The sequence below is a fragment of the Nesoenas mayeri genome (genome assembly GCF_963082525.1).
Source record: "Nesoenas mayeri genome assembly, chromosome: 3".
NCBI classification, from domain to species: domain Eukaryota; kingdom Metazoa; phylum Chordata; class Aves; order Columbiformes; family Columbidae; genus Nesoenas; species Nesoenas mayeri.
Window position 1 is genome coordinate 20,485,506 of NC_137544.1, and position 14,298 is coordinate 20,499,803.

General features: G+C 35.2%; 1 protein-coding gene across 1 annotated transcript in view; it reads right to left on the reverse strand.

Annotated features, from left to right (window-relative positions):
• Nucleotides 1-14,298, reverse strand: part of SNTG2 (syntrophin gamma 2) — a gene marked incomplete at both ends in the record, with an annotated part of 249,420 nt that overhangs the window by 135,373 nt on the left and 99,749 nt on the right. The window contains 2 exons of the mRNA XM_080342144.1: nt 3,352-3,409; nt 3,506-3,562. Of these exons, the coding sequence (XP_080198270.1) occupies nt 3,352-3,409; nt 3,506-3,562 (115 nt within the window). The remainder of the gene's footprint in view (nt 1-3,351; nt 3,410-3,505; nt 3,563-14,298) is intronic.

Consider the following 14,298-nt stretch of genomic DNA (forward strand, 5'->3'; position numbering starts at 1 on the left):
TGTAGATAATTGTATCATTTTTATATATATATAAAATATATATAAAAGTATAATTTACTTTGGAATTTATAAATGTGATTGCATTTACTTGTTCTCATCCTGTCTGGCACAGGATTTTTTTCTTTCTGAAATTCACTTTAGCAAAAGCTTTGGTGATACGAAGAAAATGTAACCTTTGTTAGAATCAAAGACAGAATGCACAGAAGAATGTAAAAGGCCTAAACTTGCTGATGAGTCATTTACATTAGCAAAACTTGCTCTTAGTTAATACACTTGAGGACATGTGCTCAGGAAAAACTTAGGACATTGTTTACTGTGATTTGCAATACATTGGACATCAAGCCTCCAGCGCTGAATGACCACTTAACCTTGTATTTCAGAAATGTAAAGCTGTGCTCTTGAATTGAGTTTCTCCGTATGTTTCAGCAAACTTGTTCAGCAAAGTCTTATTGAATAGAGTGATCTAGGATAACATAATTGGAAAGTTATGAACACTGATCACAGCTGGGAGGTCTCTAAGCCAGTCAAAAGTGTAAGAATAGCATTTCTTACTATTGTTGCTACAGAAGTGCTTGTGTTGAATAACAAAATCAAATACAACTGAAATGTGCACCCTATTTCAACAACTGAAGTGCAAATACCTGTAGCTGCTGCTTAAGTCAACACCAACAAAATCACTTCTCCTATATTTGAAAAATTTAAAAAAGTACAAAGATAGCTGAGTAATTACATTGTTTAGGATAGCACAAAGTTCATACAGATATAAAAAAAGAGGAACTGCTTTATTCTATTATACTTATATGTATTATATACTTATATATATATATCATATACTTGTATATATATATTATACTTATGTATTTTCACAAAATGCTTTTTAGAAATATTAATTTTCTGGAAGAAACAAATAAACAAAAAACTCCACACTGTTTTCTGTTGTGTAAACATTCCCAATCAGAATGGGACTGCAGAAGTAACGTGGCACAAAAAAAAAGCATTTATATTACATAACTCTGATCTTTAGCATCTGCAGCACTAAATGAATCACAAAATCACTCAGGCTGGAAGAGACCTCAGGAGTTCACCTGACCCAGCCCCACAATCACTGAAAGAAGGGCTGAGATTTGCTTCTTCAAAGCAGTGGTGCCACTGATAGTATATTGACCTCATACTTCAGACCTTGCCAGGTGTGACAGTGTCCTCATGGCAGCCACTGATTCAGTCAGGAACACACATACAGGCTCACTGTGACGCAGCACGACCTCTGGTTAAAACCACTGTGCACTTGGGAGGTTCCTTGAACAAATAGCTACAAGATCTTAAAACAAGCACCTTCTGAAGAGAGATTTTCAGATTTGAGGCAAACAGCCGACTCCATAAAATTGTTGTTGCACTTGTTACTCTACAGATAAATGCAGTCCATGAAAAACTACCTACAATGTACAAAACTCTTCATATAAGTATTTCATATACAAACTCACTACTAAACTTAATTAAAAGTACTATGTCCTAAGAGGGCAGGAAATCGCTTACCTTGTTGGCAATTAATTTCCTGAGGTACTTTCCTTAGACCTGAATGCTTATTTTCATTTTATTATTATTATTATGTATTTTCTTAGCATGGTTTAGTATACTTTATATTCAAGCAGCCTATTATTGTTCCATATACAACAACACAATTGACATAAAAACACCTCTTCCTCACTGCAGAAATAATATCATAAAAAAACCCCATCATACTGAAATATATATAAGTACTGTACACAGGAAACCTGAAGCAGTCTTTCCTACAGGATACTGGTATATCTAATCCATTCAATATTCACTAGATATCAACTGAAAATGGGTTATCCAGTTTAGGTATTAAATTTCAAGTAAAATAATGACCCACTGAAGAAAATGCAAAGGAAAAAAACAAGTACAGTCTGCAATTTACTACAGTAAAGCATGAGGCTGAACATAGTAGCAAGCAAATGTGCTTCATCTCCACTGCAGCAAAGCAGGGAGAGAGGCTGATGAGTTCAAAAGATCATGTCAGCGGCTTTGAGTCCTCCAAGAAGTGGGACATGCACAGCGGGTCAGAGTGCAGTGTTCTGTCTTTGCTTACAGGAAATGTTACATTATTTGGGTAGAATTATTCTAAAGAAGAACAGAAACACAAAGAAGCTAATCATGGAAGAACAACAAATCTTAAAATCTGTAAAAGAATGCTTCGTCAAAGAAAAGAACAAACTATTTATTCCCCATGTCCATGTCCACTAGAGGAGAAAATAGAGAAAATACAACTTTTGTTTTGATAAGCTAAGACCCTTAGTTTACCTTGCACAGCACTGCGCAGCCATGTGCAACAGTTCTTTTCTTACAGAATCACAGAATGGTTGGGGTTGGAAGGAACCTCTGGAGATCACCTAGTCCAATACTCCTGTTAAAGCAGGTTCACCTAGACTAGATCACACAGGAAGGTGTCCAGGCAGGTTTTGAATGTCTCCAGAGAAGAAGACTCCACAACCTCTCTGGGCAGCCTGTTCCAGTGTTTGGTCATCCTGAAAGTAAAGAAGTTTCTCCTCATATTCAGACGGAACCTCCTGTGCTTCAGCCTGTGTCTGTTGTCCCTTATCCTATCATTGGGCACCACTGAAAAGAGTCTGGTCCCACTGTCTTGACGCCCACCCTTGAGATACTTATAAGCATTGATAAGATCCCTTCTCAGACCTCTCCTCTGCAGGGTCCTTTGTTTTCCAGAGCAGGTCTCCAATTTGCCAAGATCAGTCCAAGGTCTGACATGGTCCCTCAAAGGTTCCTTTTGCTAAACAAATGTCAGTGTAATACTCAGCTGGGTTAGACTATACTGATTTAAATCTTGTGTTACAACTGCTGTAATAAACATTACAAATCACTCTCTGTTTGCACCCAGGCACAGTTAGTCATACCATAGAGCAGTGAATTACTGAGTGGGAAAAAAAATATGTTTGGTTTATATTTGTTTATTCTCTGGGTTATTAAAGTTAGGTACATAAATAGATTTCCTATGTCATAGTTTTGTTTCATAAGTAACTTTAAATGTTTTGTTTACAACACAACTGTCTTACTGCAGTAAAAAATATGTTTTCCGAAACTATTACTTACCAGTAAAATTTCAAGCACAGGTCCTAAAAACTTGAACAGATTATAAATTCAATGCCAAGGCACATAGACTATTTGGACATTTATAGAAAGACTTAAAGATAATGTGAGGTTGAAAGAATAAGCCATACATATGTTTTCATCCCCAGTTTAAAGAACATTTAATTTTTTTAAAAAAACCACATATACTACAGTATTGTATACGTAAATAACATAAACATATGTTACCTGCTTGGTCTTTAAATATTTTTGATATGACGACAGGCACTTTGTGCTCAGCACCACCCTGTAAAAGATGCGTAGTAACCATGAGATCTCAATTAAAACTGAAACGAACTAGTCATGCTAAAAATTAAAAGAAGAAATGAGAAATTATCCATACCTTTATGCTTAAGCCCAAGCCACCAACTGGTTGTCTATGAAGTGTAACAGTTCTGTGCTTTAAAAAATTGTAGAAAAAATAAATTTAGGTGAAAACACAATTTCTGAATAAGCACAGAAGATGTTTCTAAATTCTATATGTTTTAAAAAACTAATTCTCCAATGTTCCCTAGAATCTGAGTGGTCAAGTTCAGTTCTGAAGTATCATTAAATAAAGATTTATAAGCATTTTTAAAATTCCTTACCATAGAAAGCAGAACTTGCGTTTGAATAGTGCACGCAGATTTTCAGTATGTTTTTCTATTGCTGAAGTGATATTTTGCCTAAACAGAAAATTTTATATGCTTTTGCTCTGTTTTGTCAATGTTTTCATGAGAAAACTACATTAATAGCTTTAAGATGTGCATTTCATAGCTGATTTACCTTCTTTAACTGCTATCCTGTATGCACATTATATTTATTTTCATTTTTCAAGCACAAATACCAATGCTTTCCAATCCATATCCTCAGACATATTCCATTTTTTTTTCAGCATATGCCAAAATACTTTTAGTGACAATCTCCTTCAGATGGTTATTTTCTTGCATTTCAGGTTTTAAGTTCATAAACATGTATCAATATTTTTTCTATGGCAACCTACCATATGTTTAAAAATATGCTGAATTTGACATTTCATTAATGTGCACATCTTGGTGCCTGACAACATAATAATAGCACTTCATTGGTTGACAATAATTACAGAGTTAAGGGGAACTGTTTTGAAACTGTGCTGCTAAACAGCACTGCAGATAATGCCATCTTTCACCCCCTAGAACAGTAATGCCCAAACGTATAAGGTACTTTTTTTCTTTTCCTGTAAATCCGAAATTATAGATGAGATTACTTCTACATGTATATTTCCTGATTCGGTATTTCATGATTTCACTAATCCAGATAAATGTAAATTTTGATTATGGTAGTCCAGCTCATAATCTTATATTAACAAGCTCTTTTCAGCTTTTTTTCTAACACTCACCTTAACAGACATATAGTCATATTGACTCATATTGACTCATGGGAAAGAGGAATACCATAAATCATAAATTTCAGTGTCATTTTAGGAGGGTAAAAATAATGCATATAGTAAAAAAGGGTTAAGAACACTCATACATTTTCAAAATTGCTCTCTTGTGTTCCCATGAACGTTATACTACACCAGTCTGCACTAAAAATGGAAAACTATTGTAGTATGGCATGTGGTACCTGATTTATATCAAAAGGTTTCCATTATTAAATTTCAGACAATATAATTCAGCTTTATTGAAATATTTGCTAATTCAAATTGTTTCATAGGTTCTTTTCTTCATTTTGAACTGCATTAAAACTTTTCATCAAAACTATCATACACACTGGGAAAGTTCAGATCCAATCTCAATTAAAATATGTCTCTACCCTTCAATTCAGTGGCTCATTCCCAACAACCATTTTCTATGACATAAATCCTCTTTGCTTATTTAATTCATGTTCTCCTCCACCTGTACTCACATTTTGTAAACAAATTATCCTAATATGTCCCATCACATAGAGATGATAGAAAAACTATTTTGTCAGTTTAGATTCCTTTAGTATTATTAGACAACAAATACAAATATACTACATGGAAAGCTTTAGCCATTTTATAAAAGATAAGCAAGATGTTATTTTTGGCATCTTATACATTGAACTATAAATAACATGTATTTGTATATGGTTGATAGGTACATTTCAAACAATGATACTTATGATATAATTGAATTTCTAGTCCTACAAAGCAATGTGATTGCATAATATATCATAATAATATTGATTTTTGTATTTTCATAGTTCATAGAGTTGCTTATTACAGAGCTTCAAATACTGTATTAAAGGACACTATGAAACAAGGAATTAAACACACACCTAAATGTTTCCTCCATAACAGATTTTTAAGTTACAGTTGTATTTAAAAAATGCAAAAACATCCTACTTTTAAGGATGTTCTAACTGCAAAATAAATTGCCAAAAGCTGAGCATAACCAAGTGTCATAATCAAGATCATTTACATGAACTTATTTTAATTTGATGATCATATATATTTTTTTTATTACTATCAGTCATATAAGACCAAATATCACACTTCATTTTCTATAGATAGATTTTTGTTATTGATTTAGATTTTTTTTAAAAAATGAGTGTCATGCAATTTCAGAAGATTAGAAAAAAGCTAATACTGGGTCAATATTGAAAACATATAAATAGAGCCATGGATCTTCATTGTATTATAATGCTTTAAGGTCAGATGATCATAAATCTGGCAATGAACCATCCATTCCCTTATGGAGTAACAGTAAAACCAGTTCATAAGGATTTAAAGAGGAATAATTTTAAAGGGAAAAATTCTTATGGAAAATACATTTTCAAATGACATGAATACTTTCTATGAAATTTCCAATCTTGATGACAGAGTACCAGTGTTGTAGTAACCCTTTAAAGGCAGTGATCTGACACTTCACAAAAACTTGATTAAAAACATAAAACTATTCAAAATATGGTGTATTATAAGCACATGTAAATCGGCTAGCTAAAAGATTCCAAATCAAAATGTATTTGACATAAAGACAATATTTAGTGGGTATGTTCTTCTGGGATAGTCACAGTACTTGGGTTATTTAAAAACAAACAAACAAACAAACCACCACCACAGTGATCCAAAAAAATAATCTAAATTAATTGCAACACTTACGATAACATAATGTCAACCAGAACAGGTTTTAAGCAAACAGCAACTAAAAGTCAAAGTCATTTCAGCTCTTCCTTGTAACAAGAAAAAACGTTCAAACAAATAGAGAAAAGCACTCTATCTGGCAAAAGGTGGTCTTGAAAAAAAACCAAACATGAGTCATACTGAGAGTGAGAAAAAAAACTACATTCATGTGTAATGCCATGGCCAAAATCACTAGTGTAATCCTATATCACCAGGGGAGTACTAAGAAGGAGCAGAGACTATAAATTATTTCTGTATCTGGCAGTGGTCCACACACAGTGATCCAGCTAGTTCTGATATGCTCATTTTGAAAACGGTGCAAATAAATTGGAGAGGTAGCAGGCGAGAGCCACACGAGTGGCAAAGAGCTCCAGAAATGTGTGTAGTAGTGAAACAGACACCAGGAGTTAAATCTATTTAGCTTTCTTTAAGCAATTTCAGGGATGATCAAGCAGTTTTGAAGTATCTTCCTTGGCAGATCACCAAATCTTACAGACAGCGACAATTTAAATGACTTGATGTGGAAAACAGACACATTCAGACTACAGACAGAAGACAAAAATTTACATTTTTGTACTATGACACACCACAACTGGATTTTTTTAGAAACTTACTTAAATACTAATGTGGCCCTGATATCTTACAGTATACAGAAATACTTTTTTTACCTTTATTTAAAGTATGATCTGTTATGTCATTTCATGGACATGATTTTTTTTCTAAATGTGGTATTACAAAAATACTCATGGGCTAGTAAGCAGTACAATATTTAGGTACATCAACACAAATGATACTACCAAAGGTATCATCATTCTACATGGTACAAATAGAGGAATAAAAAGATTTAAGCACAATTCTGTTTTAGTGATCTGAAATGCCCAAGTGCTTTTTCTAAGTATTTGTATGAAATTTGTCTGTTCAAAGTATCTTGTTGACCAGCTTCAGTCTTTGCTTGAAAGTCCAGCATTTTAACATATCATAATTGCACATTGGAAGATAATTCCTGATCAGTAGCATTAATTTGGTGCTAATTTATGTACATGACCCATCTAGGATTATATTGCACCACTACTTCAGGGCAAGGATCATTCACTATTAGATATTTTTCTTCCTGTAACCTCTCAATCCATTCGCTGCATATCTTCCGACAAAAAAGACAACACAAAGCTAGGATTCAAGAGACAACAGCCTGTGTATTTCTAACTTCCTAATATTTGATTTTGTAACTTTATTTTAAAAGAGGAATTTTAAGAAAAAAAAAATGGGAAAAAACGAATTAGCATGGTTCACTAAAGGCTAGTTTCCATTGAGTTCTTCATTTGGACTGTTAATTCGTAATATAGATGCTCACTTCACTGACTCAAAACAAAACAACATCTGCGGGTAATTTAGGGGAGATTCAACATTAGAGAGCTACTGAAAGCAAGGCACACTAAATTAAATTTCAGGTTTTGTAGGGAAATGTGCTTAACAGTAATTCTCTTCTATTTGATCTCTCTATCCACTCTAACTAATGCTGTTATGGTCCTATGCAAAAGGAAGGAATCTTTTTGAAAGGAAAAATAAAGGGGACAGCTAAGAAAAGTAAAACTTTACAGGCAGTATGAAGGATACTTAAGGGTAGCACCCTGGAAGCACAGAACCAATGAATGCCACTTATTAGAAAGGCTTCATTAAGACAAAAAGGAAAACTTCATGGTTAAAGATGTTAAGAGAGGTAAGGACATGTAAGGACTGGTGGACACCATATTCAAATGAAGACAAGAAAGAGGAACATATGGAAATTTAACTGAAAAACAGAATGAGGCAGCAACAGTAAAAAGCGGTCGAACAACTGTCAAAAAGAATTTAAATTAGTAATAAATCTTCATATCTATCAGGAGTACAAGGTCTGTCAAAGAAATCGCAGGGCCGATTTATGATCAAGATATAAAAGGCACACTCAGAGAAAATAAGCCTACTGAAGGGAAGATAAATGAACACTTTTCATTACTGTGAAACTGGAGATGTTCCTCCAACGTTCTTTGTAGCACAAAGGATGTATGGATCTGTCTGACTTTGAAACCACTTTAGAAGCAAATTGACTAAATAACAGCAGCAAATCACCAGGTTCAGGTAGCATTCACCTTAGTTAAAGGAACTCAGGAATAAATCAAAGCAGGAGCCCTGGCGTGGCACTCCTCAATGAAGCCTTGATACACAAAGACTGCAACATGGAAAATCTCAATTTTTTATAAAAGGTTCCAGTTAAGGCTTAGGCAACTTAAGGCCTGCTAAACAAATTAGAACAAACTACAGAGGAGGAAAAAAAAAAAGTATTAGTGAAAGAAACTCTAACAAAACCCCAAAATTGAGAGATACTGTGATGAACTTGATTTATCTTGGAAGAGACTGCATATTTTTTAAAAGCAAGTTATGGAAACAAAGGAACGATGAGGGAAAGGTCCTGCACAGATATATTGCTAAGTAAAATTAGTGAGAGAATACATAGAAATAAAGGGATGGATTAAATGCATAATTCTCACAACGTAGGAAGGTCCTCAGTGAAGTTCTACTATTACTGTTACAGAAGGAGAAGGGATAGGGAGAGGAGCAGTAAGATTAACTTTGCTTCTTACTGAGACAGGAAAAATAAGTAAACTGAAAATATTTGCAGAACATCTTACAAAACAGCAACCAGGCAACTAAACAGCATACAAAATACAACAGCAGATCAAAGCTAGTGAGAGAGGTTATTTTTCCCATGTGTATTACTTAATAAGGAATCAGGATTGATTCTGAATCAGTCATTTCTATTAAGGAGTAAGACCTTGGGGTTAAAGCAGATGGTTCCATTACATCACCAGTGCAGTGTGCAGCAGTGGTCAAAACTACAAATTTTTGGAAGTCTTAGCAAAACAACAGAGATAAAGAACATCATTATACCACTGTAGAAATCCAAAGTTCACCCCACCTTGAAAACTGTACACTCTTTTGGTCCCTCCTCATACCTGAAACTGCTAGAAAATATTCAGAAAAAGCCAATAAGGACGATGGATGCACAAAACAGCTCCTGTATAAGGAATAACAGAATAGGCTACACGTCTTCATCCGGGAACAGAGACAGACTGGGAATTGGGAGGCTCTTGCAATACAATAAGTTGCACAGAGGACAGTTAATGGAAACCATTTTTTTTAGCCTTTTCCAGTACAAAAAACTAAGAGGCATCAAATGATACTGTTAGGAACGAGGATCAGAACAAACAAAATATGTGATTATTTGTGCAATGTGTAGCAGACTCTAGAGTCTGGTGAGAAAAAAAATCTGGACTTTGAAAATCTACAGGTGTTCATGGGGATACTGGACAAATCTGTTAAGTCCTAATACAAAACTACATTATTCTCAAGAAGGCACTGAATAAATAGGGGTAGGGAAAGTGTTAAGAGAAGCATCATATATTCTTGCCCTGTTTGTCTTTTCTAGGGAAGCATTAATTGCTGCTGTTTGAAAATCGACAGTGGGCTCAGTAGATGAGAGGTCTGACTCAGTTCTGAACTTCTTATGTAATGACAACATTTTATTACTATAAAAATTTTGGACAGAAACCCACACTAGCTTTGCAAGCAGCTATGAAAGAATATCCTACTGCAGAGCTTCTTGCCAAAACTAAATTGCAATATTTGTGGGAAAAATCCCCTTTTTGTGAAATTAATGACAGTCATGCACATATGCAGCTGAAAAAAACCAGTGTTTATGTCTCAGTCAAACATGCAAACAACTTGTCTCACTTTTTAGTTGCCTGCAGGCTATATATATATATATATTTTTTTTTTTTTTTTCTTTTCAGACTAATTTGTTTATGGTTTAAGGCTAAAATGAGGCAGACATTTGTACCAGTCTTAAAAAAAAGCAAGCAAGCAAGCAAGCAAGCAACCAATAAAACCCAAACAAACACTATGATGCTTGTATAATTTTATTTCATTATAGGCAAGGAGAACTTGTTAGAAAGTTTACTAATTATCAAGCTGAACAGGAAAGCTGAAATTAATTTTTTTTTTGCTTTTAAACTAGCATTTTGTTTCGCTAATGATATCCTTTAATGGTATCTACAGTTTATTAAAACCCTTCATTCTGAAGGCTTCCAAAGTACTTGATGTCTATGCTATAACAATCCCTCATTCCAGTTGTCCTACAAAGCAGAAGTAATTATGTACCTCTCATAGCACACCACATAGGAGGCATGTTTTGTTTTGTTTTCTCTTCCTAGGAGATGAGAGGAAGAATAAGTGCCCTGCATGAGACCTCAGGAAACATTTAAATAGACAGAACATAGTTATTAAAACTGTAACTGCCCTGGATACTAACATGAAATATTCCTATCTTTCTGAGACCTCTTACTGTTGCAAGTTGTCAAGGATTCTATTACCTGTTTCTCAAAGCAATACTGGCTCTGTAATGCCTACCGCTATGTTTAAGAATTAGGGTAACAATTTGGCCATTACATACTCCAGCATCTAAGAGCTGAGAAACAAAGGCATGGAACAGTGTCTAATGTACCAGCAATGGAAAGAGAAGGCAGATTTACCTGCTAAGTGTTGACAGGTGATTTGATCTGCTTTATGTCAAGCAGTTCTTTGAGCGGTTAGGCTGGCTGTCGCATTTGGACCTTCTATGGTGGAAGAATATGTATTTTGAAAATGTATTTTCTCTTTGAACAACAAATTGTAAACCTGAGAAGGCCACTAAAATTTTCACTTTTGTTATTCTTTAAGTATTAAAGGAAAATCATATTGTCTAATTGCACATGTCTGAACAAAACCATTGTCTTGTTCTGATGCATGAAAACACTGGAGCTATGGGTGTTGACTGAACAAGACTGCATATGTTCAAAGACAACCAAATTGCATTTAAGAAAGCAGCCTACTCTTTGTGGAAGAGATTTACAGCCACTGAGCTGCTAGCTGGGTACAAAACCAGAAGCATATTTTAGGGACAAAATCGGTGCAGCTGCAACAGTGGAAGGACAGATATTAAACTTTGCATTAGAAGCAATATTTAGGTGTGATCAGTCTGTCTTTCTGTCAATATCACCCTCATGGAATAACACTACTCTGCAGGAGGGACAGAGCATGAACAGTGGGTTTGCATCTCATCAAAGCATATAGGTCAGAGACAGGGGGTTTATTTCAAAATAATATCACATTCTGTGTACCAGGGCAAAGAAGGGCACTGCAGAACCAACTGTTGAAGATGAGAACAAGCAGAAAAGATTTTGCCTCAACTCGAGATGCTGATAGCCATAATCCACAGATGAAAGCAGCACAAGTAATCCATTCTTAAATTCAGCCTGTATCTTTTGTGTACATGTAGCTCCAAATAGTGTTAGAAATCAGGGAAAGCCAAATCCAGAAGAGCCCTAGACTGAAACAGCATATATAACTGTATAGATGGGTGGAGGAGAGCCTTAAAAGGTCTCAGTCATCAATACTGAAATAAAGACTAGTGAGGCAGAAACTTTCAAGAACTCGAAGAATGATGCCTGGCAAGACTATATTGAAAAACAGATATAATATAATTTTTAAATCAAATGAGACACAAACATCATACCGAAGAACACCATGCAAACAACTGTATAGAGACGAGGCTGCTTGGTAACAGAAGGTATAAAATGTTGCTTATAACAACTACTAGGAATGATATAGGTGAAAAAAAATCCTGTAGTTTTAAAAGTTTTCTAAATTACATTTGTAAGTATCAATCATTTTGAAATTACACAGTTAAATATCTGTCTTATGTATTAGAAAACTCTCGACAAAAAACTTTTTAGATTATTTTAAAACACAATGACTCCACAGAAGAGTTCGTCTCTGGAAAGGTCTTTTATGTCTTAGTATTCGTTCATATGAAGTGAAATGACTGGAGCTTAATGGGCAACATAAGAAGGCACTTACAGTCCTTATTTTTGGTACTGCTTTTAGTATGATTTTATATCCACCTGTCAATGCCTACCACCAGATTGTTAATACCTAGGACTGGCACTTGTGGCAAAGGATCTTTCATCAGGAAAAATGACATATATATATATATATATCTCTTAATGGACAATGTACTTAAGGGATTTCAGAAGGAAAGTTGTCTTGAAGCACTCCACATTCATTGATATAGATGGGTATATTTGGAAAAAGATTCTATACGTACCATATATTCCTATTCTGAGCCACTCTACATGAAAATATTAATGAATGCATACATAATTCCCAAACAAACTGCCAGCACACTTCAAACAGCCCGTCTTTTTCATATTTTGTTGAAACTGTTATAAGAAACAAGCCCATTTGCAATGGCTCAAAGGCAAAGATTGCCAACACTTTGATTCATTTTTATTCTTTTCCCTTCTATTCAGTAATTGTAAGATCACAGTGCTGACACTGGCAGTGTCCTGCTGGGCTGCCCAATCCCGCTTCCATGGGGCAGGGACATCAAGTGGGGAACCACTGTGCTGGCTTCTGTCCTGGGTGGGCATCTCCCCCACTGTGTGACCTGGATGCCAAGTGACTTCTCAACATTAAATATAGCCATGATAAAACATGTCTTGGTACCTGAGCCTGTCTAGTCCCCATGCTCAAATCACAACAGACTATTATCTTAATAGACAAAACACTATTCCTCAAGCAAAGTAAGTGGCTAAAAAAGAAGACAGGAAAATGTGAGTCAAGAAATCATTAATTGCTGCATTGTCCAAAGTAGTTCAGAGTATGTTTTTTTTCTATAAAGAAACTGCATTCCTACTTCTACAGCTGCATCTGGCATTTATCGGAAAGAGTAGCCTCAAAAGGCCTCCTTACTTGTCGAAAGTAAGATGTTGAATTTACTATAGGTAATACATGGCAGGTTGACAATAGAAAATAAAAGCTGGTCTTGGGCAAGGATGGCAATAACAGCGGAGCTTGCTACCCAGGCCCTTGGGAAACATGTAGGAGAAAAGAAGAAGCAAGACAAGAAAGTGCAATATGAAGAGTTAAAAGAGAATTCTGCAACCTGCCCTGCATGGACACAAGGGAAGAAACAGTCCAACACCAGAAGGGGTAAGAAGATAAAGACAGGTACTCAACACACCAACCATATCTTGTCTTCCTTTTCTTCAGTAACTCTTGAAGCTAAGACAAGGCAGTTATGAAATAAAAAAAAATGATTGAAGAAACAGATCCTTTGAGAATGTAAAGACACCATATGATGTTTCATACATGTCAGATGAACTGCAGTGCCATCGCCTAGGACTAGGACACAGAGATTCCTTCTTCCAGTACATGACAGTCCAGGGTCAAAGAGCACTTAACTAGAAGCCAGAAAGTTTTGATTGCTTCCTTACTCACTATTGTTACCACTTACATATGTCCCACAGCTTTTATTAAAAATAGCAAGTTTACACAAATCTTAAGAAATTAGTAGAGCATGAAGAAAACGTAAATGTCAGAGTTACAGCCACTTTGGTCAGGCTGAAAGTGCCATGCCTGTGTTTTTCCACAAGGCATTAATACCGCCGTCTCAGGAACTGTAACTACCACAATCTTACAGTTAACCAGGTAAGCAATAAAAAAAGTGCATTGAAAAATAATATATCAACTTTTCAGTAAAACTATATTGAGTGTGGGGTATAAATCAAAGAATGTTACTTGCTCCACTGTTGGCTATAACATGTTTGGCCTTCAGAAAAAGCTTTTTGCTCAAAGGGCACCTGAATAAACTTCAGTCCCATGTCTGTTTATTTTTTAATGGGATGCCTACTTCTCTACTTCCATAAAAAGGAGTCAAGTTGTAATAATGAACGTGTAGACAGAAAGGAAAATATTATTTTGAACGAGAAAGGGAGTTTTGAAACTTCACTCCTTGCATTGCACATGATCTCACCTTCTCACAAAAGGAACAGGACAAACGCAGCTATGAAAATCGACTGAGGCATGCCAGTCACTATTGAATCTTGTATAGAGACAAAGCAGGTCCTTTCACATGCTAATGAAGATCCGGGACACCTGCAAAGAATACTTACTAAATA